This window comes from Phalacrocorax carbo, chromosome 8 (genome assembly GCF_963921805.1).
Source record: "Phalacrocorax carbo chromosome 8, bPhaCar2.1, whole genome shotgun sequence".
Classification (NCBI taxonomy): domain Eukaryota; kingdom Metazoa; phylum Chordata; class Aves; order Suliformes; family Phalacrocoracidae; genus Phalacrocorax; species Phalacrocorax carbo.
In genome coordinates, this window is record NC_087520.1 from 2,693,646 (window position 1) to 2,718,008 (window position 24,363).

Consider the following 24,363-nt stretch of genomic DNA (forward strand, 5'->3'; position numbering starts at 1 on the left):
CTTTCCGGGAGTGAATTCTTTTAATCAAATGTTTACCTCTTTAGTTTACCAACTGCTTATTCATTGAGCTCCTAAATAAGCACGGCGGGTCGGTGCAGGAGTCCTGTTTGGTCAATCTGGCTGCAGGTGGAGCGTGGGAGACGGCCCACGCTGAGTTAACCTGCTAAGGGGCTGTGCGCTCTGGAGTTGTAGAGGATAATTCTCAAGTAAGGATGTGGTCATTTTTCATACGTACAACTTAAAAGCTTTGTGATTAAACATGACCATAGGCTTTTGTTCTGCTTACAATTTTCTGTCACTCGTGACAGTAGAACTGCTACTCTAAAACGTATTTTGAAGATACTCTGTTACATCTTAGTCTCAATTATGAGAAAAAATATTGAAAAATGTAGGAAAGCATATATAGACACAATGAGGTATGAAGACTGAAAGATTTTAGCTTTAATTGTAACACCAAATACTGACTTCCCCCAGGGTACCTGATAGCATGGCTTCAATAGGAGTCAAGAGCATCCACTACTCACCCGTGCTTTACCTGCCTGCCCAAGCGCTCTTTTGGGCTGGGAGAGGTGACCTCCAGGTGGAGGAGGAAGAGGGGTTTTATTTCAGTTGTTCTGTAAATTCAGTAACTACCAAGAAACTATTAACTGCTGAGACACTATATGGTTGTGGGATGTTGTTGCCGCGTTCCTGTGCCTAACGTTTTCTGGGGGTGAAGTCGAGGCAGTTCCCTGCTCAGAAAGGAGGAGAGCTCAGGAACAGCCGGTGCGATACCTCGAGCGACGCTTTGGCTGCCAGGGAGCCATCTCTTGCATGCTTTGGTGTTTGACCTTGATCACCCCAAGCAAGCGGGGTGTTTGGAGCCTGATTCGTAGCGAGTGCTCTTGGGTGTTTCACTGAGAATGTCAAGTTTGTGGCAATTCAGAGCCAGAGGATTAAAATGAGATTGGACTGTGTGAAATGGGTGCTTTATAAATAAGCATTCAGGCCTTCTGTTTAATTTTCATGGATTTTTTAAATAACATTAAAAAAAAAAGAATCAGTTTTATTGGTTTTACATGGCCTGCAATTACGTATGACCTTTCCTTTGATACAAGTCTATATCCGTTATTTCTAAACATGGACTATTAAGCCAAAGAACTTTTCTAGAGTAAATCCATTGTAAACTCTCAGGCTGGCTTTCATATTGATTCATCTTTTGTCAACACTGAATAAATGCAACACTTGAAAATTCAGAACACAGTTTCCAAGGCCAAGCTGGAGAGACTGTGTGGTAGATAATGATTTTGTTGTGCGTGTACTCAATGCTATCAGCCCACCTGTTCAGGATAGTAAATTAAATGATGAATAGCCCTAGTGAGCTTTTCCCCAGCATGTGGTCTGCACCATCAGCACAGATATTTTTGTGACTGAAGAGGATTCTGTGTAGTGAGAAGTTTAAACAGCTGTATTTCCTAATTACAGCTTCCATGTAAAGTCCAATTTTTGAAGTGAAATAATAATCATGTTCTAATATTGTTGCATCAAAAAAGTTGTTTGCTTCTGCGGTTGCTAATGTGATGCTGATGAGTCTTGATAGCAGGAGGTGGGGGATGAATCTAAAACTTCATTGTCTTCATCTTTGCCAAAGAGTGTTTTGGACTAAGTTCTAATGTTCCCCTCCAGTCAAGGACTGGACTGAGTTAGAGAGGCAGTAGGTTGGAGTGTGCAGTAGGGCTGCCAGCTAGATCTGAGGTGGATGTGAAAGAACTTTTTCACTCTAAACATAACACTTTTACTGTGGTTCTCTGCACCATATATAGTGGCTCGACTACCTTGTTTAGGTTTTCACTAGGATTCTTCACTCTTAACAAACTAATTTTGCAAAATTCCCTCTTGGAAGAGGCATTACAAGGTTTCAACAAATTTTGACCTTGGATGACTAGGACAGTCCTATTTGGCTTATTCCACAAGCTGCCTTTTGCTGTATCCATTTATGTAAATAATACTTTCAGAGATGTGTCTAATAGATCTTTTTCAGGTAAGTGTTTATGCATCAGTTGGACTCCACTCTCTTCACTTCCACAGCTTAAGTGTGGGCAAGGTTCTGCCTGTGTCCTGACCATCTGCTAATTTGGGCTTTGTCTCTAGAATTACGCCTTGTAAGTCTGGGTAACTTATTGCAGACTCTGGGAAGGTAATGCTGAAGTGATGCGATGCTGTGAATCAAGTTGCTCATGTCTGGTTTTTCTCTTTCTTTTTCTTTTTAGGACTTAAATACTATCTATTCTTTCCTTCATGGACTGGACATACTCTCACATTTCAGGGAACACCAGCTAAGGTAAAGTACTTCGGAGCTAGTTAGCGTTGCTTAGCACAACTGGTATTTATGACTATTTTTGTGGAGATGAGCAAAGCTTTTGTCTGCCTGCGCTTAGGTGGCAGAGCGTTGGCCAAGTCCATTGCCGAGTTAAGTCACCGCAATAACGCGGCATGGAATCTCAACTAATTAGCTCTGCTAAGAATGAAGGCAGAGCTTACTCCTATTTCTCTACAAAGGACTGTGTAGACAATGCCCTGTGTTAATTTGAGATTACAAAAGCTTTTTAATGCTTCAGACATTCGGATGATCTCAGAATACATAAAATGGAAGGCACAAAAAGCGCGTTGGAAGTATTTTAGTTCCTTCAGTTCTGTTGCTATGGGTAATTCCAGTGTGTGGGAGGGATTTAAACACTTAGAGAACATGCTGTATATTATCTGTTTGGATAATGAAGAACACCGTAATAACTGGAATTTTATGGTTAAGCACATCCTTTGTTTAGAACAAAAAAAGAGTTGAATTTGAGGTCTTAAAGCCTTAGAGCAATTCTACTGAAATGTGGTGATTAATGGCTTATGATCTTTGGGGATTAAATTGAAATTAAACTTCTCTTCCTCCCTCAGAATAATGTCATCAAGTGCCCGTTATGAGAGGTACAAGGGCAACCAAGTTCTCTTTTGGTAAGTACATATCACTTCTTGGACTTCTTCAGCAGAAGTGTAAACAAAACCACTGTTTCGCATGTCGTAATATATCGCTTGCTGTGGCAGGCATTGTAAATAGAAGGCTTTACGACATCTAAGCTTGGCCAGGCTGGTTAAAAGTGTTGACAGGAGGTGGCTGTGACAGTAGCACAGTGTTGACGTTTGTGAGGTGCCCGTGAATTACCAGCACGGCTCCCACGGACAGCAGAGGTGTGTCTGTGCACACGCAAGATCACTCGAAAAGCAGGTAGTGTCACCTCAGCGGTTCGTGGGAGCCGTGGTGACGCCTCGGTAGGTGGCACTCTTCCCCTGGAGCTGGCACTGGCTGCACTGGCAGGAGCCTCACTGCTTTGTAGGAGTGTTCTGAGGAGGGATGGAGCTCAAACGCTCTCTTTTCTTTTAAATTACCACAATTAGTATTTTAACATAGAGTTCCTGCTTTTTTAGGCTTTTTTTTTTAGGCTCCTGCTGGGAGGGAAATATACTTTTTTTTTCCTCCTCATAATTTAGCATTGGTTATGGTGTGTTTATCCTCTCACAGCTAATACTAGGCACACCTTCTAGTACACGTGAGTCTAAATCAGTGAGGTGCCACCGGTGAGTTCGCGTGGTGGGTGTGCGCGCCTCGAACCTGTCCCAGTACCAGGTTGATGTCCGTGCTGGAAGGGGAAGGGGTGTTAGGCTGCAGCTGGGAGGTGTCACTGCAGCGCTCTAGGAAGAGGCAAAGCCTACTGCAGTAAAACAGGGTAACTGCCGTGCAGACCTACGGGCTGTGGGTTGGCGCATCCCCTGTTGGTCTGTCTGGGGGGCGGGGGCGCGATGGGAGACGCCGCCGCGTGTTGATGTGGTGCAGGCGCAGAGGCGGAGGAATGCAAAGCAGGACTCTAATGTTTGAGTCTCGTTTTTATCTGTAAGGCTTGACAGGTCCGTGTAATATTACTGTCTGTGTTGAAATGCTAATCAACTTTAGCACGGCCTAAAAACCTTCCTGTATTTGTAGTTTTATGTACACTTTCATTGGAATGAGGTGTTTTTACTGAAAATTAATCATATCATATTAACAAAAGACATTTTGAAGTTGAATTAAAAGTGATATTGTAAGGTACAAGATACATTCTGCATGTAGACTTTTTAAAAAAAAGTTAATTCTTGATAGCATGCTCAGGTTTCCTGCCCACATATCAAATTGGTAGGGTGGTAGATCATTATTTTACTACAGTAGCATTTTGGGTAGTATAATTTTGAGTTGCTGAAAGAAGAAAGTGGATATAGATGTTTTTTCTTTTCTTACAGCTCAGAAACAATTGCAAGATGCTGGTATATACTGCTTTCTGGATCTGTGCTCATGAAGGATTCCATGTTTTTACCACCTTGCAGGTAGGTAAAGTTGTTGTTGTGTTATTTAAGGTAAGGCAAGATTTTTTTTTAAATAAATGCTTTCTTATATGTTGATGTTACTGTAAATTTTTCCCAATTTCAAAATAATTTCATTATTTTGTTGTTCTGAAGTTGGATAGTGGAAGAAATGTTCTGCTAATTTTGCTTAAATTTCCTTTCACTTCTCCTATGTGTTGAAATTTCTGTGAAATACTGCATTTGATAATTTTTAAATCTCATTTGGCTGGATTTTTAACTCTATAAGAGAATTTATAGTTGGCTTGTGAACCTGAGGGCCCTTTGAATAATTCCTGTTGTGTAACCGTTTTGTGTGGAGTTCCCTGTCCCAAAAAACTGACTGTAGATCACACAGCTTCTACCATTTGGTTGGAGGCTGTCTTTAATATGGCATATATGATTTTTATGCGAAGCAAGAGAATCGAGCCCAGCAGCATCAATTTCAGAGAGCGTATGAGAGGAGTCCGACTGCATCTCGTAGTCGGAGCACAGTGAACATCGTGACATGCTTTCAGCAGGGCGTTCTGTTTGACTTGAGTTGGACCTGGCTGCGCTGTAATACTCTGACCTTGTACGTCACTCAGAAATTTGACTTCACTGTCTTGAAGCTGCTTGTTACTTATTTGTATTCCAGTTGCACTTTTAGGCTAGGCAGCAGTGGTTTTAAGAAAACAGAACAAAACCAAACCCCAAATGTACACCTGCCTTGGTACCCAGTTTGGATAGGTTTTGGTGAGGTTAACAAAAGTGCTGCTGCCCCTCATCAGATGAAATAAAGGCTTTCCCCTGCTTGGTGGTTCTGTCTCCCGCGGGCAGGGGGGCTCTGGCTCTCCCCTGCAGCGGCTGCTGCCTTTGTGCTCGCCGGCGCAGTCTCCTCTCCCACTCCTGCGGTGCGCTGTCGCTGCTGGCCTGGAGTAAGACTCCTTCCCTTGCCGTAACACAGCGCGGTGGGGTTAATAAGGAGTGGATACCAACTTAATGTAAATGTCTCTCTTTGCAAATGCACCTATATCGAGGTGTTCATAAAACTCGGGTTAATCAGTGCCGCTTTACTCGGTGTGAGTTGACCATGAGTTGGTAGAATTAAAAATGTCAACTCTAGCTCAAATACATTTCTGTATACTAGAATTTCATGGTAAGTACTAGTAAGAACATATAGGACTGAATTTTCCAACCCTGTTCGTGGTTAGCTAAGCTATAGGCTGGCTGTTAAACTTCTAATGCTCCTTGAGTGATTGAAATTCAACAGTGCCAGAAGAGAGGACATGGCAAGTTGATATTTGCATAAAATCTAGATGAAATTGTTTTGCTAAACTTGAGGAATAAGTCACTTAAGGTTTTTTGTGCTGTTTTTGTTTTTTTTTTTTTCTTTAAAAAAAAGGCAAACCAGATTGTTTCTAGTTCACAAGTTTACAGCCAGTTTTATTATGGATCATGAAGAAAAATAGCTACTAGATGGTGAAAGGGTCCCGGAGTTCTGTTAGATGAAACTGCTGGCAGGTTACAGAATCCGTGGTGTGGTTCCTGGGGTGTGTTGTTCTCTGACGTAGTGAGATCACCCGAAAAGGAAGAGAACACACTCCTCTGCTGGGTCGCCAGGTTGTTCCCTGTCCACGTCTTCATCGCACTGGGGGAAAGTAGTGAAGAATTGAGATGCCAGAGGAGCTCTGATGCGCTAAAGGTTTGGAGGAGAAACGTGCACACGTGCAATTAGATAAATTATAATTGTTAATTAGTTAAGGAGTTAAGGAAGGCAAAAGGATGCTGAAAATCTTTGAACCTCTTTTTTCTTCCCCCAGTGCTTTTGACTCTGGGGCAGCCTGCAAACTCCTCCTCTCCCCTGGGACTCTGGGGCCACGTGTGGGTGGGGAAGGAGAGTTGCCGCTGGGACACGGGAACGGGGAGGAAGAACACAGTTTGCTTTCTGTTTCATTCAGATTAAACACACGCGTTGTCCAGCCTCGGTTTCTAATTTAAAATATAATGCTTTCTTGAGATTCTTTAATTTACTTTTTCTAAAGTGCCCTCTAACAGTGGGATAAACTTAAGTTACTTTTCCTGGTCTGAATACCTCATGAAACATTTCTAGTTAAGGGAGCTGCACAGTCGCCAGTCGTTCACAGATTATTTTCATATGGAACAGTGCCTCGGATAATTTAGTAGTAGTATTTTCTAATTGTAATTAGCACCACTTTAATTGCATTTAAAGTAATATTTAATGTTATGCATTATTCCTTGTCCCCAACCAAGTTCCTGATTCTGTGAGTCATTCTGAAAGGAGGCTTAAATACATGTCTGTAAGGAAACACGACATTGCCTTCATTCCCATTGCCTCAGGTATTCCAGAGCTCTGCTTTTTGATAGGAGACAAAAATAAGTTGTTCGTTTATGGTTTTTAACTTTAGCTTGAGCTGTAACGGTAGACATGACCCACAGTACCATTAGGTGTAAATCATCTTTGAAGTACAGGGGTTTTATTTTTGAAAATTTTCTATTCAACGATGATAATGTAGTAAAAATAATTACCTGAATTGATGTGGTGTTTTGTGGAGGTTTTTTTTGGTGTTTTTAAAATGTCTTGCTGGAGTTTGGTAGTGCTCTGGGCTTTGATTTTTAGAAAATAATGCCTGACCACCTTTGGCAATATTATTTACTATAGTAAGAAAAAAATCGTATGAGGTTAAAAGAGGATATGAAGGACATCTGACCATGCAAAGAATTCATCTTTGTGTGATGAAGAACTTGATGCCATGCTCTCTGTGCCTAATGAGCATATTTTCCTATTCCTGTAAGTTATTAGTGAAATAAACTTTATGGAAGAATACATTGCTCGGGATACCTATTTATCTGTGCTTTTTGTATTTCTACAACAGGAAAATGGTGGGCAAGTGTAGGGAATTAAAAGAAAACCACACCTGAAGTGTTGTGAGATTGCTGAAGGAAACGGAGGCATCATTCCAGCCGGTTAGGTTTTTGGTAGGCTTACTGCTGCTCAGGGACGCCATCAGATAAAGCCTAGCTGTTTGATTTGCTGGATAAGGTATAAATGTGTCAACACATAAGCAGAGGTGAGCGGGGTTAGAGACAGGTGTCATCTGCACAAAAATGATGCAGGAGACTGATGATGGCTTTGAGATGTCCTGGGGGAAAATGGATGAGGACCAAAATAGAAGCCTTAATGTGAGAAAGGCCATTACTACCAAGGATGAGAATTTAGGCTTTAATCTGGAGACCTCCTAGTGCTTTGAAAAGGTCAAGAGCCAGGTTTGAATAATAGTCGTTCTGGAAGAACTGGGTAGACAGCGGCATTCTGTAAAACAGATAATAGCAAGTGGATTCCAGTTTGAAACTCAATCCTTGTGTATCCCTTGTAACACCCCCCCCACTCCCCAGTTATCCCTTTGTAATGTTGACATGGTAATTTCAATTTTATATTGGAGCATTTGACAAACACTTCATATTTAAAAAATGTATGTACTTTTTAGGGTTCTTTTGCTGGGAATACTGGAACTGTATTTCATAAAATGTGAGAAGCCAGTCCAGTGGAGAGCTGCCAAGGTGATCAGGGGCTGGAGCATCTCCCTTGTGAGGAAAGGCTGAGAGACCTGGGTCTGTTCAGCCTGGAGAAGAGAAGGCTGAGGGGGGATCTCATCAATGCCTATAAATATCTGAAGGGTGGGTGTCAGGGGGATGGGCCGGGCTCTTTTCAGTGGTGCCCAACGCCAGGCCAAGGGGCCACGGGCACAAGCTGGAACACGGGAAGTTCCCCCTGAACATGAGGACAAACCCCTTTGCTGTGCGGGTGCCAGAGCAGGGGCACAGGCTGCCCAGGGAGGCTGTGGGGTCCCTTCCCTGGAGACATTCACCCCCTGCCTGGACGCGGCCCTGTGCCCCTGCTCTGGGGGTGCCTGCTCCAGCAGGGGTGGGACGGGGTGAGCTCCAGAGGTCCCTTCCAACCCCCACCAGTCTGGGATTCTGTGATCAGTGTTTTTCAGTTAGAGGAAGCTGGTTTCCTGGGCAATAGGGGGTTTTAAGGCCCCCTTTCCTTGTAAGTTTGGGTTTTAATGTATTACATTTGGCAATCCTTCATATTCAGGATTGTATTATAAGCTAACCACCTAGCAACTTTTGTTTAATAACTATGAGTTGATTGTTAGTGAGATACTTTCAGTCTCCATAAAGTAAGACTGGAAGTTGATGATTATTTACTGCTAACAATACTTGTCCTTTTTCTGTCATCTGCCCCGTGATTCCCTTGGCAGATAGCAGGATACTTTAGTAGACAGCTATAAGCTTAGCCTGCTTAAGATGTTGGTTAAGCTCTCTTCCTTTTGCATGCCTTGTTTCATCCACTGTCTACCATTGGGTAATTTCAGAGTCAACAGAGCTTCAGGGAAACCTTAATTTTTTTCTGTGGATTTTTTTGAAATAAAACATTCTGTAGATTCAAACCTGAAAGAGGCATAGCCCCACAGAAGCATAAGAAGGTGGGCAGTCACTGCTTTACTGACTTTCTGTAAGTATTCGAATGAGTAATGGTGTAAGCGGTGGCTCACTCTGCTTGAGAAGGGCTTTTTGTTCAACTTGGATGAATTTGCATACAAGCTGTACTTCAGAAAGTGGCTTAAAAATTGGAGGAGTAAAACTTGCATCCAGGTACGGTAAATCTAGTCAATGTTCTGACACTGATGATCACAATGAGAAAAGCCCTGTAAGATTTTTTTTTTAAGGGAAGAAGCAGGTCAGTCAGTAATATTGGATACAAAGATGGCATAACCTTGATTACCCTATTGCCTGGGGAATGGGTTTGTCAATAGATGTGGCAGAGTAGGGAAAGAATTTGCATCTGACATGAAAGCGATGGCTGGAACAAAAGAACGGGATTGACGGATTTTGTGGAAGGAAAATCATGTCAGCAACTTAGAGTTTCTGTGTTAACCTCGCTTGTTAATCAAGATAATTCATGTGAACAGGATATTTGAAGGAGATTACTCACAGCAAGATTAGCCATAGGAAATACATCAAGGGTCTGGAGGAACTTTTGAAGCCAATTACGTGGATGACAGCCTCCTACAGCTGTGAGAATTGAACCTCGAAGGGAAAAACACAAAGTCTTGAAACATTCAAGATGTAGTCTTTTTTAAAACCAACACTTCTCTTTCTGAGCCCTTCCAAGAAATTCATGAACAGCCCTTCCAAAATCTCACAAGTGGAGAAAACTGGAATCATTGTCCTCTTCAGGTAGTGTGTTTCCTGGCTAAAAACACAAAATGGGCTCATGGTCATATTTTCACAAGAGTTGTAGACGTGTCCATGACTCAACAAGCCATTTTTCTTTCTCTTGCTGAGTAAAAGGGGAAGACACAAACGCTTGGATCAAGAAAAATTGTCATACTGAAAGAGAAACTCCAGTTCTGCATTATGAACGGTGCCTTGGGTTGAAATTAGTTTAGCTTGTTTTGTTTTTAGTTAATATTTATGATTAATAATGTTTTAATATATTTTGAAACTTTCTGTGACTGTTAATGGTGTTCCAATCTATTCTCTGTGAAGTACCAGAAGCACAGAAGATTCTGTGCTCTTACAGGAGCGACAGCGTTGGTAAATAAGAATGCAGGATTAAAGGCTTGCAATTTGCACAACTTAAATTTCTTGTATTTTAGAAATCTTTAGATTTTGATGTATGTAACTTTGTTTTCAAATATATTTATACCTCGAATGCATCATCTAAAACCAGATAAATTTTACTTTGAAAACCTGTAGCACTGTTTCTTCAAACTCTCGTGAATTTGTGCCATTCACTGGAAGAGTAAATGAGCGGCTCAGCTCCCGCATTCCCAGCTCCTGCCAGTACAAGGTAGACTGGCATTTTCTTTCCACTGATCCTCCCAGCTTTAACTTTCTTAAATACCGCTTTCCACTTAGAGCGTACCTGCTGTATCCGAGCTGTGTCCCAGTGCCCCTTAGCCTCTGTTCTTCCTCTTCTTCCTCGCCTCCATCCCATCCCGCTCTCTGCCATTTGAGTCCCGATGGCCGTAGTGTGGCGTGCGGCGTTTCCTCCGTCGGCTGCCAGGGTCTAGATACATCCGTGTGCCGGTCGCTGCTGGCATGCGGCAAATAGAATTTCTGGTAAACTCGCAGTCGCCAGGAAGGCTCTGAATTGTGGTGCTCGTTGAAACAATTATAATGTAAATCTCTTACTGTTTGCGTGACTGTAGAAGTTGCAGAGGTTTTAGGATGGTACTCGGTCAATGTGTTTGCTTCAGACTTCAAAGCTCTTTGCAACTAACTGTTGCAGGCTGGTTTTCTGCTGTCAAGACGACAGCTTCGAGCTTGTGTCCCTGTGCTTATCAAGACCAGATAGATTTTATTCTTGCCACTGGATAAAAAGCAGTGGTTATTCAGTGCGTCTGGGCTGTAGGTGAGGTGCTCTTTTCCCAGGGTGTTTCTGCAAGCGTCGGCTGTAACTTGTAGCATTGCCTGACAGCCACTAAGTAAACTGGCACTGTAATACAATGGGAATGCTACCAATAAATGAATTTTGTAAAGCTAATGAATTCAGATATGGTTGTTTGTATTGAAATTCTTCTGGCAGCGCTCGTGCTGCGACGAAAGTACTCTGAGGAAGAAGGGAGCGTGTGTGATAAGAGGCAGCGTGTCCTGGGCTCCCAGAGTGCAGTTCCTCGTCGTCGACGTGCTGTTGTTGAGTGAGGGCTTGGGAAGGTCTTGCAAACTAAGAGGACATGGTGCATCCTTTTTGAGAGGGAACAATCTTCTAAGAAAGCCAAAAGAGTACATAATGAAGAAAGACTGTATTCAGATCTGCCACAATGAAGTGACCAAATAACCTTGTCCACAGTTAGCTCTTCCCCAGTAAATTCCTTTTGGTCTGTTCATCATTTCTTACAACAGCTGCCCTACAGAGGTTTTAGAGAGCGTGAGGGATGCTGATCGCCCCACAGAAATAGGCATTTATTGGCTAAACTAAAAGTCCAAGAGATGTGAAATTGGACACGAAGGATAATGTGTGGTTTTTTATATCTAAACTACAAAATTATTAAGACTATGTAGTCACATAGCCTGGAATAGCTGCAGAGCTTCACAGAAAGTGGTAGGTCAGATACAGGCTGCCTCAAGGCATCATCATGGTCAGGGAATGAAGTAATGAGGATAGACATCTTGAGCTTGCAGCCTGCAATTCGTGTAGCATGTTATGCACCCTCCAAAGTCATTCCCAATTAAAACTTCCAGCAAGCTTAAGAGATAAACCTGCTGAATGTTGGTGGTGGTGTCGAGCGCTAATGCAAAAGTGGTTTTTGATGACTGAGCATTAATTGAAATTGGTATTTTGCATTCAGCTGTGTATCTTGTGGTTTCAGGTTTCCTTTCAACCATTTTCTGCTGAAGTTATGTGTTTGAATATCTTTATAGTTAAGTTACTTTGAAACGCTCAGGACTTGCACACCACGTAGTGTCTTGAAAACCCCGCCACCTGCATTTGCTGAAACATTTGGTCTGCGCTCACGTAACATAACGTTTTTTCCCCATCTCCTTACTCTTTCGCAAACAGAGCGCATCTGGGGCTGCTTGGCCGTGGGAAACGCCGCAAACTGCTGCAAGGGCTCCGGCCGGCCCGTGCTGGCCGTCCCTCTGTGCGCTCCGGGAGGGGGGCCCAGAGACGCCCCAGTGGCCCAGTTTTTTTAGGTGATGGTTGATCTGAGAAAAATCTAGAGAAATTAAGACCTCCATGCAGATGGCCAGAAAAATGAGTTATTCCCGTGAGGATTTCAGTGTCAATTACACTCATCTGCCACGACTGCAGTGAAAGAAGGGCAGATCCTGCTGTTGCTCTCTGCGGTCAGCGCGGGCAGTGTTACGGCCCGTTACGTGGCTATGCAGGTTTTCCCCTCTTTGTTACTTCCCAGCCAATGATAAGGAATTTAAGTGTAAAATTACATTTTTGGAGTGTTTAGATTGGGGTTTAATGCTACTAATGGCTGTTCTAAGCCATTCATAATATACTTGTACAGTACAGCCGGTGGTAACTGAATGGGTTTTATCTCGGATCTGAGCAGTAGCTACGTCGCCGTCGATGTCCCGGGTATTTGCTGGAGTGACCATTTTGCACAAGGGGCTCCTCTTTGAGGAGAGGAGAAATGAAATGCTTTTTACATGAAGGGTAAGCCCTGACTTGTGGGGAAAAAAAACACACAACAAAAAAACACCCCAAAACAAACAAAAATTGTCATCTGTTAAACCAACCGACCAAACCACATGTCCATTTCTTATGCAGCTTGACTCTTCCAGGCCAAGCTGTGCACTTGCACGTAAAATCTTTTTGCATCAGAGAAATCCAGCCAGGTTACTGGATGCGCGGGGTCACGGGGTTCTCTTTGCAGTGACAAAAAGTACCATTTGTTTTCATCTTTATGTTCCTAAAAGCAGCCTGACAGACAGTTTGAGAGACAAGTATATTCATAAGAACAAGATACCTGCAAAAAATTGCAAAGCCTTTGTTTATTCTACTGCGAAACTGGTGCATCAGTGTCCTAGCCCAGTCCTACATGTCATACAGTACCGAGTATTGCTGCAGATAGCCTTATCGACAATCAGATAACTGTGCGCATTATTGATACCAATTTATACAGCCAGCATAATTTTACGATCTTGTAGTTCCTGGAAAACACAGAACAAATCTTAAAGTGCCTGTCGTCTTGCCATTGAAGACTTTGGTGTGTGAAATATCCAAAAATGCTGTTTCAGGATTGTCGTGGTTTAGCGGCAGCTCAGCCCCACACAGTCGCTCGCTCACTCCCCCACCGGTAGATGGGGGAGAGAATCAGGAGGGTAACGCTCGTGGGTTGGGATAAGAACAGTTTAATAATTAAAATTTAAAGAAAACAACAGTAGAAATGCAATGTAAAGGGGAACAACGAGAACTAAAAGAAAACAACAGTAGAAATGCAATGTAAAGGAGAACAACGAGAGGCGCAAAGCCCCGGGGGGGGGGGGGTGGGGGGGAAGGGAGGGGAGGGGGGAACGAACCGCCGGAACAAACTGCCCGCGCCGCAGCCGCGCGCCGCCCGCCGACCCGACGCCGCGCCGCCTCCGCGCTCCCTGCAACTGCCCCCCACCTCAATATATTGGTCATGGTGTCACATGGTATGGAATGACCCTACCATTGGCCAGTCGGGGTCAGCCGCCCCCACCATGGCCCTGCCCCTCCCAGCCCCCCCCCCCGCCACGCGGCAGAGCGCGGGAAGCTGGAAAGGTAGCCGACCCCCACAGTGAGGAGAACTAACCCCTTCTCAGCCAAAACCAGCACATTCTCCACCCCTTATTCCATACCATTTACACCATGCCCAGGTCCCATATGATGCAATACAACCATACCAACCACCACCCCTCCCCTTCCCATCCTTTAACATAATACACAGACATCATTCCCTTAGTTCATGGACCTTCCCTGTACAATGTCCATTAAAAATGTCCATTGAGTTCATCCAGTCCATGACTCTGGGCTCCATCTGTTGTATCAGTCTTTCCGGGTGGGAGAGATGGTGTGTGGCGTTGGGTCGCTGCATACCGAGTCAGTCATCGTTCCATCACTGCTGCACGGCTTGTTTCATAGTTGATCTTCCATAGGTTGGGAGGCTCGTACTCTGATATCATTGGTACAACACAGAGGTGACACACAGTATTATATAGCAGTTCACATTGTGCCATTCAGTTCATTGACTGTTTTCACCCAAAATCAAATCCCCTTGAGGCACACATCGGATTTCTCCATCCTCCCGCATCACCCACCAAGTGCACCCAGGTCCTCGAGCAAAAGCAATCCCACGAATGGGTTTGCCTTTGCCGGAGGCAGGAAGAACCCAGACTGTTTTGCCCAGCATACTTTTTGTGTGCACTACAGGGACTCTATCCCCTTCCACAGTACGTAAGGATTCTGACTGGGCAGGGCCAGCTCGATTGGCAGATCCCCTTGTGTTGACTAACCACGTGGCTTTTGCTAAATGTGTATCCCAGTGCTTGAATGTTCCACCCCCCATTGCTCTCAGTGTAGTTTTTAACAGTCCATTGTACCGTTCAATTTTCCCAGAGGCTGGTGCGTGATAGGGGATGTGATACACCCACTCAATGCCATGCTCTTTGGCCCAGATGTCTATGAGGCTATTTCGGAAATGAGTCCCGTTGTCTGACTCAATTCTCTCTGGGGTGCCATGTCGCCACAGGACTTGTTTCTCAAGGCCCAGGATAGTGTTCCGGGCAGTGGCGTGGGGGACAGGATATGTTTCCAGCCAGCCAGTCGTTGTTTCTACCATTGTAAGCACATGGCGCTTGCCTTGGCGGGTCTGTGGGAGTGTGATATAGTCAATTTGCCAGGCCTCCCCATATTTATATTTCAGCCATCGTCCCCCATACCACAGAGGCTTTACCCGCTTCGCTTGCTTGATTGCAGCGCATGTGTCACATTCGTGGATAACCTGTGCAATAATATCCATGGTCAAGTCCACCCCTCGATCACGAGCCCACCTGTATGTTGCATCTCTCCCTTGATGACCTGAGGTGTCATGGGCCCACCGAGCTAGAAATAGTTCACCCTTATGCTGCCAGTCCAGATCCACCTCAGCCACTTCAATCTTGGCAGCCTGATCCACCTGCTGGTTGTTCCGATGTTCTTCAGTGGCCCGACTCTTGGGAACGTGAGCATCCACATGACGTACCTTTACAACCAGGTTCTCTACCCGGGCAGCAATATCTTGCCACAGTGCGGCAGCCCAGATGGGTTTGCCTCTGCGCTGCCAGTTGCTTTGCTTCCATTGCTGCAGCCAGCCCCACAAGGCATTTGCCACCATCCAGGAGTCAGTATAGAGATAGAGCACTGGCCACTTTTCCCGTTCAGCAATGTCTAAGGCCAGCTGGATGGCCTTTACCTCTGCAAACTGGCTCGATTCACCTTCTCCTTCAGCAGTTTCTGCTACTTGTCGTGTAGGACTCCATACAGCAGCCTTCCATCTCCGGTGCTTTCCCACAAGGCGACAGGACCCATCAGTGAACAGGGCGTATTGCTTCTCATTTTCTGGCAGTTGGTTATACAGTGGGGCTTCTTCAGCACGTGTCACCTCCTCCTCTGGTGATAATCCAAAATCTTTGCCTTCTGGCCAGTCCATAATCACTTCCAAGATTCCTGGGCGACTGGGGTTTCCTACTCGAGCCCGCTGGGTAATCAGTGCAACCCATTTACTCCATGTAGCATCAGTTGCATGGTGTGTAGAGGGGATGTTTCCTTTGAACATCCAGCCCAGCACTGGCAGTCGGGGTGCCAGGAGCAACTGTGCTTCAGTACCAACCACTTCTGAAGCAGCTCGAACCCCTTCATATGCTGCCAATATCTCTTTTTCAGTTGGAGTATAGCGGGCTTCGGACCCTCTGTATCCCCGACTCCAAAACCCTAGGGGTCGACCCCGGGTCTCCCCTGGTGCTTTCTGCCAGAGGCTCCAGGTAGGGCCATTCTCCCCGGCTGCAGTGTAGAGCACATTTTTTACATCTTGTCCTGCCCGGACTGGCCCAAGAGCTACTGCATGGACTATTTCTCGTTTAATCTGTTCAAAGGCTTGTCGTTGCTCAGGGCCCCATTTGAAATCATTCTTTTTCCGGGTCACTTGATAGAGAGGGCTTACAATCAGACTGTAATTTGGAATATGCATTCTCCAAAAACCCACAACGCCCAAGAAAGCTTGTGTTTCCTTTTTGCTGGTTGGTGGAGACATGGCTGCTATTTTGTTGATCACATCCATTGGAATATGACGACGACCATCTTGCCATTTGATTCCTAAGAACTGGATTTCTCGTGCAGGTCCCTTCACCTTACTTTGTTTTATGGCAAAACCAGCTTTCAGAAGGATTTGGACTATTTTCTCTCCTTTCTCAAAAACTTCTTCCGCTGTGCTGCCCCACACAATGATGTCATCAATGTACTGAAGGTGTTCTGGAGCTTCTCCCTGTTCCAGTACAGTCTGAATCAGTCCATGGCAAATGGTAGGACTGTGTTTCCACCCCTGGGGCAGTCGATTCCAGGTATACTGGACGCCCCTCCATGTGAAAGCAAACTGTGGCCTGCACTCTGCTGCCAGAGGGATTGAGAAGAATGCATTAGCAATATCAATTGTGGCATACCACTTGGCCGCCTTTGACTCCAGTTCGTATTGAAGTTCTAGCATGTCTGGCACAGCAGCACTCAACGGTGGAGTGACTTCATTCAGGCCACGATAGTCTACTGTTAGTCTCCACTCTCCATTAGACTTCCGGACTGGCCATATGGGACTGTTAAAGGGTGAGTGGGTCTTACTGATGACTCCTTGGCTCCTCAGTTGGTGAATGAGTTTATGGATGGGGATCAGAGAGTCTCTGTTGGTGCGATATTGCCGCCGGTGCACTGTTGTGGTGGCGATTGGCACCTGTTGTTCTTTGACCTTCAGCAACCCCACCACAGAAGGGTCCTTTGAGAGACCAGGCAAGGTAGACAGCTGTTCAGTTTCCTCCGTCTCCAAGGCAGCTACACCAAAAGCCCATTTGTAACCTTTTGGGTCCTTGAAATACCCTTTCCTGAGGTAGTCTATGCCAAGGATGCACGGAGCCTCTGGGCCAGTCACAATGGGGTGCTTCTGCCACTCATTGCCAGTTAGGCTCACTTCGGCCTCCAATACAGTTAGCTCTTGGGATCCCCCTGTCACTCCAGCAATGCTGATGGGTTCTGCCCCTATATAGTTCGATGGCATTAAGGTGCACTGTGCGCCGGTGTCCACTAAAGCTTTATACTCCTGTGGGTCGGACGTGCCAGGCCATCGGATCCACACAGTCCAGTAAGCCCGGTTATCCCTTTCCTCCACCCGGCTGGAGGCAGGGCCCCTCTAGTCCTGATCATGGCAGTCACAACTCACTTCCTGCAAATGTGAATCAGGAGTCCCTCTATTACACTTAGAAATAAAATCTGCGCTTCTACTCCTCTGTCTGGGGACTTGTTCACTGGAAATTGGAGCAGCAGCTTTCCTGGAAGAGCCCCCCTGAGTGACTGTTCTTCCTTGCAGTTCATGCACTCGTGCCTGTAGGGTCGAGGTAGGCTTGCCATCCCACCTCATCATGTCCTCTCCGTGGTCACGCAGGTAGAACCATAGGGTGGCCCGTGGTGTGTATCCCCTTCTTTGAGCCAAAGGACGCTTATTCCTAACAGCTGAGACACTGCTCTGTCGAGGTGGGGAGTAGGACAGATCTTCTTTGAGTTGCTGGACCTCTTGGGATAGTTTCTCCACAGCAGAGACAAGCGAGGAAGAGATATTTGTGTCGTAATCTCGGAGTCTATCTATCACCTCTGCCACCGTTGGTGTCTCGTCATCTTTCCAGGACATCACTGCCAATGAGTTTGCATGCGAAGATGGTGCGCTCCGTACAAACTTCCGCCACATGGGTCGTGTGCACTCGGCTTCATCTGGATCTTTGGATGACCGTTGATCATCCAGGTCACCATAAATCACCTCAAACACAGCTAATTCCCTTAGATACTGGATGCCTTTCTCCATAGTTGTCCATTTTCCTGGGCGATATGTAACATCTTCTTTAAAGGGATACCTTTCCTTCACTCCAGACAGGAGTCGCCTCCAGAGGCTGAGGGCTTGTGGCTTTTTTCCTATTGCTTTGTCAACGCCCCCTTCCCCAGAAAGGGATCCCAATTGTTTGGCTTCTTTTCCCTCTAGTTCCAGGCTACTGGCCCCATTATCCCAGCATCGGAGCAGCCAGGTGACAATGTGCTCACCTGAACGACGGCTATAATCTTTTCGCATATCTCGCAACTCGCTTAAGGACAGGGATCGGGTGGTCTCTATTTCATTTATTACTTCTCCCTCCTCTCCCCGCGATGGCCCTGGTTCTTCATCATCCCGTTCTAAACGAGTTGACGTCCGCTTCCAATATTTTGTCTTGTGTATGGGGGCAACTGATACTGGTACGGGTTTATTTTCTGAGCTAGCTCCGGTACTTGTTGTGGGGGTTTGAGTGGCTGCAGTGCCTGTCGTCCGGGCTGGATTGTCTACAGTGCCAGTCACTTTGCATTTCAATCCAGAGACATTCTCTTCCCCCTGGGGGCACTGAATGCTGTTGAGCAGGGCTCGGTATGCATGGGCCAGACCCCAGCATGTTGCAGTTATCTGTGTCTCTCTGGAGTTCCCAGCGTAACAACATACTTTCTCCAAATATTCTACTAGTTTTTTAGGATTCTGCACTTGTTCGGGGGTGAAACTCCAAAACACTGGGGGTGCCCACTGCCCTAGGTATTTGCCCATGCTATCCCACATGCCCTGCCACTCGTAACTATCAAGCCTCGGGGCAGATTTCTGGGTGATATTCTTAAGTTGCTTAGTCAAAACCAAAACAACCTGCCCAAAAACTAACAATAAGTGCACCTTAACCACCCAAGGATGTTCAAGATACAAAGACGTTGTTGTAACAAAGGCACAGACATCATAGAACAAAGTTGCAAAGGTATTATTCTGTATTTCCTCCATATAAAATCTCTCAGAGGAGGAGGTATAATTGCTAATTGCCTCAACAAGGTGGTATCCAAAGTACAGTAACGGTTTCAGCAAAAACCCCAAATACCAGATAAAGCTGAAAACGAGTGTTTGTATAACAAATCTTGTAGGCAAAACATTACTAATCACAGCAGAACACAGCAGACTCAACAAACCAACACCAATCTGTAACACCAACTGCAAAAAGGACAACATGGTGCTGTGACCAGCAGCTGTTGTTATCTCCAACCCTTGAGCCCCACGTTGGGCGCCAAAAAGACTGTCGTGGTTTAGCGGCAGCTCAGCCCCACACAGTCGCTCGCTCACTCCCCCACCGGTAGATGGGGGAGAGAATCAGGAGGGTAACGCTCGTGGGTTGGGATAAGAACAGTTTAATAATTAAAATTTAAAGAAAACAACAGTAGAAATGCAATGTAAAGGGGAACAACGAGAACTAAAAGAAAACAACAGTAGAAATGCAATGTAAAGGAGAACAACGAGAGGCGCAAAGCCCCGGGGGGGGGGGGGGTGGGGGGGAAGGGAGGGGAGAGGGGGAACGAACCGCCGGAACAAACTGCCCGCGCCGCAGCCGCGCGCCGCCCGCCGACCCGACGCCGCGCCGCCTCCGCGCTCCCTGCAACTGCCCCCCACCTCAATATATTGGTCATGGTGTCACATGGTATGGAATGACCCTACCATTGGCCAGTCGGGGTCAGCCGCCCCCACCATGGCCCTGCCCCTCCCAGCCCCCCCCCCGCCACGCGGCAGAGCGCGGGAAGCTGGAAAGGTAGCCGACCCCCACAGTGAGGAGAACTAACCCCTTCTCAGCCAAAACCAGCACAAGGATGTAGCAGCGTACTGTAAATTTGAAGATGCCTGCTAATTCATGTTCAAACAAATAATAAGGCATCTCAATCTGTTTGTTGGCTGAAAGCTCTTCAGGACAGGCTGCGGTTTTACCTTTATGGACTGTATTTTGAGCATTGCATAATGAGAAACCATCAGTAATGAATAACTTCAGCTTATTGATAACAAGAAATTCTCAATTTAAATGCGACGGCCATTCCTTGAAATTTGTCGGTCTTGACATTCCAGATGTATTTCGACACCAAATACTCAGGTCGCTTTACAGCTGGATATTAAGCATTTAAAAACATTTGTGTTTAGAAAGCTTTATGTGTTTGTGTACATCCTATTTAAATAACTACTTTATTATGCTCAAAATATGTTGGGGGTCTCTTGTAGGTAGTTTGCTTTGTTAAAGCAGGCTTTGGTATAACAGCTCCAGCGCCTTAAAGAAGTTTTGAAGCCTTTGCTTCTTATATATTGTTAAGTTGTGTTAAAATGCTGGTATTTTGGGAGCGGGCATGAGTTGGAAAACTGCAGTATTCTCAAACGTCAAAGGCTCTCTCCAGTGCACGGTTTTGATCCGTCCCCTGTGTCAGTGAAGTCAAGCGTATGCTCCGGTGCTCGCATGGTTAAGGTTTTGGAGTTGGCTCTGCAGTTGGAGAGTTTTCTCTGTATAAGCAAATCATGCCGTGGAAAAGGGACGGATGAAAAGAGTGAAACGGCCGATACTGAGAACCCTGTTATTTGCAGTTCTGGGATTTTTTATGTCTGTATCTGTAGTCTGATCCGTGGCCTGTGAGCACCCATTAGTGGTTGGTATATGATACCATGACAGTTTAACTTACATTCCTTTCTCACATGATGCAATTGCTTAAGCATTTTTAATTATGAATAGCAGTGAATCAGGAGGAAAGCAAGGTTTCTTGCAAATGAGGCATCCATAAATTAAGGATAAACAAAGCTGCCTTTGGTATGTGGAAGACATCTTTTTCCCATGACGGTGTCGCAAACCAGTGAGTGTCTGAAAATGAATGGTGCAGATGTAAAAGATGAATATTCAAGTGACAGGAGCGTACAATAAAATTATAAATAAAAAAAGCGTGATGTAGTTTATAGTACTGACTTTCTTGGGCTTCCAACAGTGGGAAGCTATAGAATAATGATGTTAAATTTAAGACCCTGTTAAAATATGTGTGATTAAATATGCAGATCAAGAAAGATTTAAATTGTTGAATCGTTTAAATTTTTAATGGCTATATCTTTGGTAGTATGTCCTTTGACATAGTTTTTACTGTATTGTAAGTAGACCTTAATTTACATTAGGTTCATGTTTTCTCAGACTTTCAGTGTTTATATTAGTTTAAATGATTAATAGGATTATTTTTTGCACTCTTGGCTTGAAAGCACTAAAGCGCAGGTAACTTGCTGTACCTTACTGAGGCTTTCCTGCTTGTCTTCCGTATCTCACCACACACGACACCAAGAGGACTCGGCGTTCAGGGGTGCGCTGCGGCTTGGAGGAGCTGCTGCGATGGTCTGTAAGCGGAGGTGCCGATGGCTTATCGGAGCGGGCCTCCCCAGGGAGCGAACCTGGCCCCGGGATGGGACTTCCACGGCCATGGTCTCGTGGGGGTGAGGTGGTCTGAAGCGCTGAGTTGGGTGACCCGTGCTGAAAGGTGAAGGAACGACAGGTCTTGCAGGCAACGCCGCGTGTTCTTGGCACCGCAGCAAAGGATGAGTTAGTGCCGAAAGAAAAGGTTGCCCTATTTCTTCCAGAACTAGATGTACAACTTCTCAGAGCTCTCTTTGAGAAGCAGCGTGCTTTAGGTTTGGGTGGGGGCTTAATGGCCAGATAAAGAGTTCTCAAAGTAATTTGTTTTCACAGAAATGTTCCTTCTCCTTTGGAAGGACACTCTGCACAAAAGCTTGCCCTTGTCTTGGATTTTGTCTCCTCCATTGCCAAAGCTTTGCTCAACCTTTCCTGTCCTCTTCCATTTTGATACGGAAAAAATAATCTCTTAGTACTTAGAAAGGTATGAAAACGCCTGTACTGTTAATTTTTCTATTGTAAATACTTATTAACTAGAAGATGGCCGGTTTAATACTAGATGTGGCTGGGTGACTCCAAAACGTAGTAGTTCTGTTCTTTTACTGCCACAATGCTTGTTGCTAATGAATTTAATGCTTGAAAGAATTTCTGAAAAAAGAACAGTGAATAACTACTGATTACCTAAAATTCCCACAAAGACTCTAGCCATCACTTCAAAGCAGATCTAGGTGACTCTGGGACTGTTGCGCTGCCACTTGCTCCTTCCCATGCCTCCTCTCTCACCCCCCTTCCCTTGGATGTGTGCGCCCTCTGCTTCGGCTATTTTAAATTTTTCCTAATGTATTTGCCTGAACTAGTTCAGACTCTTAATTCTGTGACAATAAACCAATAAAGCAAATAGTTGGACTTCAATGTTGATTAATGGTCTTTAAAAACAAACAAAAAAAAATCGTGACAGGCGTGGTCCGTCACCACCTTCCATCAGTCAGACAAATACGTGTGCATCTTTGCTTACATGTTTGCTAATGATATTTCCTTGTTGCCTGCTAATAATGTTAGTGGATGTTACTGCTGGAGAAAGTCTTCCCTGGTGAGTGCTTTCAGGGCTGAGTCTTTTTGTTTGTTCTAAACGATCCACTGTGTAATTTTACAAGACAATTAGGAACGAATGTCGTTCGGAAGCTGAGATTAAAATTGGCAGGTTAGTGAAATATACTGGTGTCAGCAAACCTCTTAAATGCTGGAGAAGCTACGCGTTGGTATTCTAGAGAAAAATATGGAATAAGTCAATAAGAAAGTTAAAATGCATGTTTCAAAAAGATGTTGAGTATGTTAATTAGGAAGAATGTTAAAAAATCGGTATTTTTCAAACAGCTCTGGCTGGGAAAATCATATGACACCTCTTTTTTGAAGGAGCCCTGTTGTGGTATAATCGATGAAACATCCCATGATGCACCCCAGGCAATAATTAAACTTGACCTATTGCCTTGTAAATATGAGTAGTTTATTCTTTAGGATTAGAAGGGTGGGTTTTTTTGTCTTTGGAACATAATCCTTTTCCGAGTGTTTGGTTGTTGTAAAGTGCTTGATGGACCAGAAATGATAGCGCCAAGAGCTTGACCTTTGTTAGAAGCGGTGCTCTTTTTCCTCGCGTTGCTGTTTACTGCCATTACTTAATTAGCAAATGTTGCAACATAAGCAGAGGGAAGCTTGACAGTAGCTGAATTTCATGGATGTGTTTACGTGAAACAAAACAGCCCTCCCTTAACCTCCGGTAGCTTGATAAATTGTTGTTATACGATAAAACCACTGTGCTGCTTTCTGCAGCTTTTTCCTAACTGCTGGGGATATAGCAATATTTTGTGATAAAACTGATAATGATCATCTCTTTTTAAAAAGGTGCAAACCCCCGAAACTTCCAGTTGCTTGTAATTCCTTTAGAATTTTGTTTGGGGAAAAATAAATCTATCCCCTTTAGTCTTCCATTGTATGGAATGGAATTAAAGCTGGTTTTTGGTTTGTGGAGAAATCATAACTTGGAATTTTATTTGGCCTCGAAGTTAGAGCTTACGTTGAGCTTACACGAAAAAGGACATTTCTGTATTTTCTGAAGTAAATTAACTTTGTTGTAACAGTGGGAGCAGTTTGGCCATTCTTTCTGATGTATTGCAAATACACAAGACTGCCATGCCTGGATCACGTGCTGTGTGGAAGAAGCATGAGAGAAGGCATGAAAATCTCAGCTATCACTTGCTTACTATAGATGTGTGAAAATGCCAGTTTTCTGTGTGAAACTTGTGCTTCTCTGGCCTGCTATAGCATGGGGTGAGAAAATTTCAGTTGTCGTTTATGACTCCATGATAATCCTGTAATTAAAAGTGGGGGTTTTTTTGGTTGCTTTTCCAGTAGACCATTAGCAAAACCAGAACTTGACACTTTAAACTGCCGTGCTCCTGTTAATTGCAATATTTTAGCCTTATCAGATCACGCTGCTAACTTCTTTGTTGGAATAATCTGAAGGTTCACTTGAATAACTTCACGGTTTAGTTAAGTTCCTTTCCTGAAAACTGCACGTGCCCTACAAAGGTTTTGTATTCTCCCCTAAGAGGTAGTTTATAAGCACGAACCTTTTAAACGTTTTCTACACCGCGGCCGTGCCACAGTGGGTATTTGCTGTAGGGATCACCGTGCATGTAACTCCAGTGTTCCACGTAGCTGAAGTTTCAGACGTACTTTCCAACCATAACTTCAGTGAAAACAGATGGAGCTGACCCACTTTTTTAGGATTCGTCTCCTCACTTGTCTTAGCCTCCTTTTAATTCACACATTAGTCTCCTCTTTGCGTTAACCGGCTCTTAAGTTATTTCACCTGCTGATACGTGTTTAAACGTGATGGCTGTTGACAGTCTGAGTTTGCAACGCAGCAGCTCCAACTACTGAACTGCTAATCTGCCACGATGCTCTTAATCGAGTAGGGTTTTTCTCTAATTCAAT

General features: G+C 44.7%; 1 protein-coding gene across 7 annotated transcripts in view; it reads left to right on the plus strand.

Annotated features, from left to right (window-relative positions):
* RAPGEF6 (Rap guanine nucleotide exchange factor 6) overlaps positions 1-24,363 on the plus strand; it is a 141,608-nt gene that overhangs the window by 24,328 nt on the left and 92,917 nt on the right. For all 7 annotated transcript variants that reach the window (XM_064458296.1, XM_064458295.1, XM_064458297.1 and 4 more), the window contains exons 3-5: positions 2,250-2,320; positions 2,926-2,982; positions 4,300-4,383. In XM_064458296.1, the coding sequence (XP_064314366.1) occupies positions 2,250-2,320; positions 2,926-2,982; positions 4,300-4,383 (212 nt within the window). The remainder of the gene's footprint in view (positions 1-2,249; positions 2,321-2,925; positions 2,983-4,299; positions 4,384-24,363) is intronic.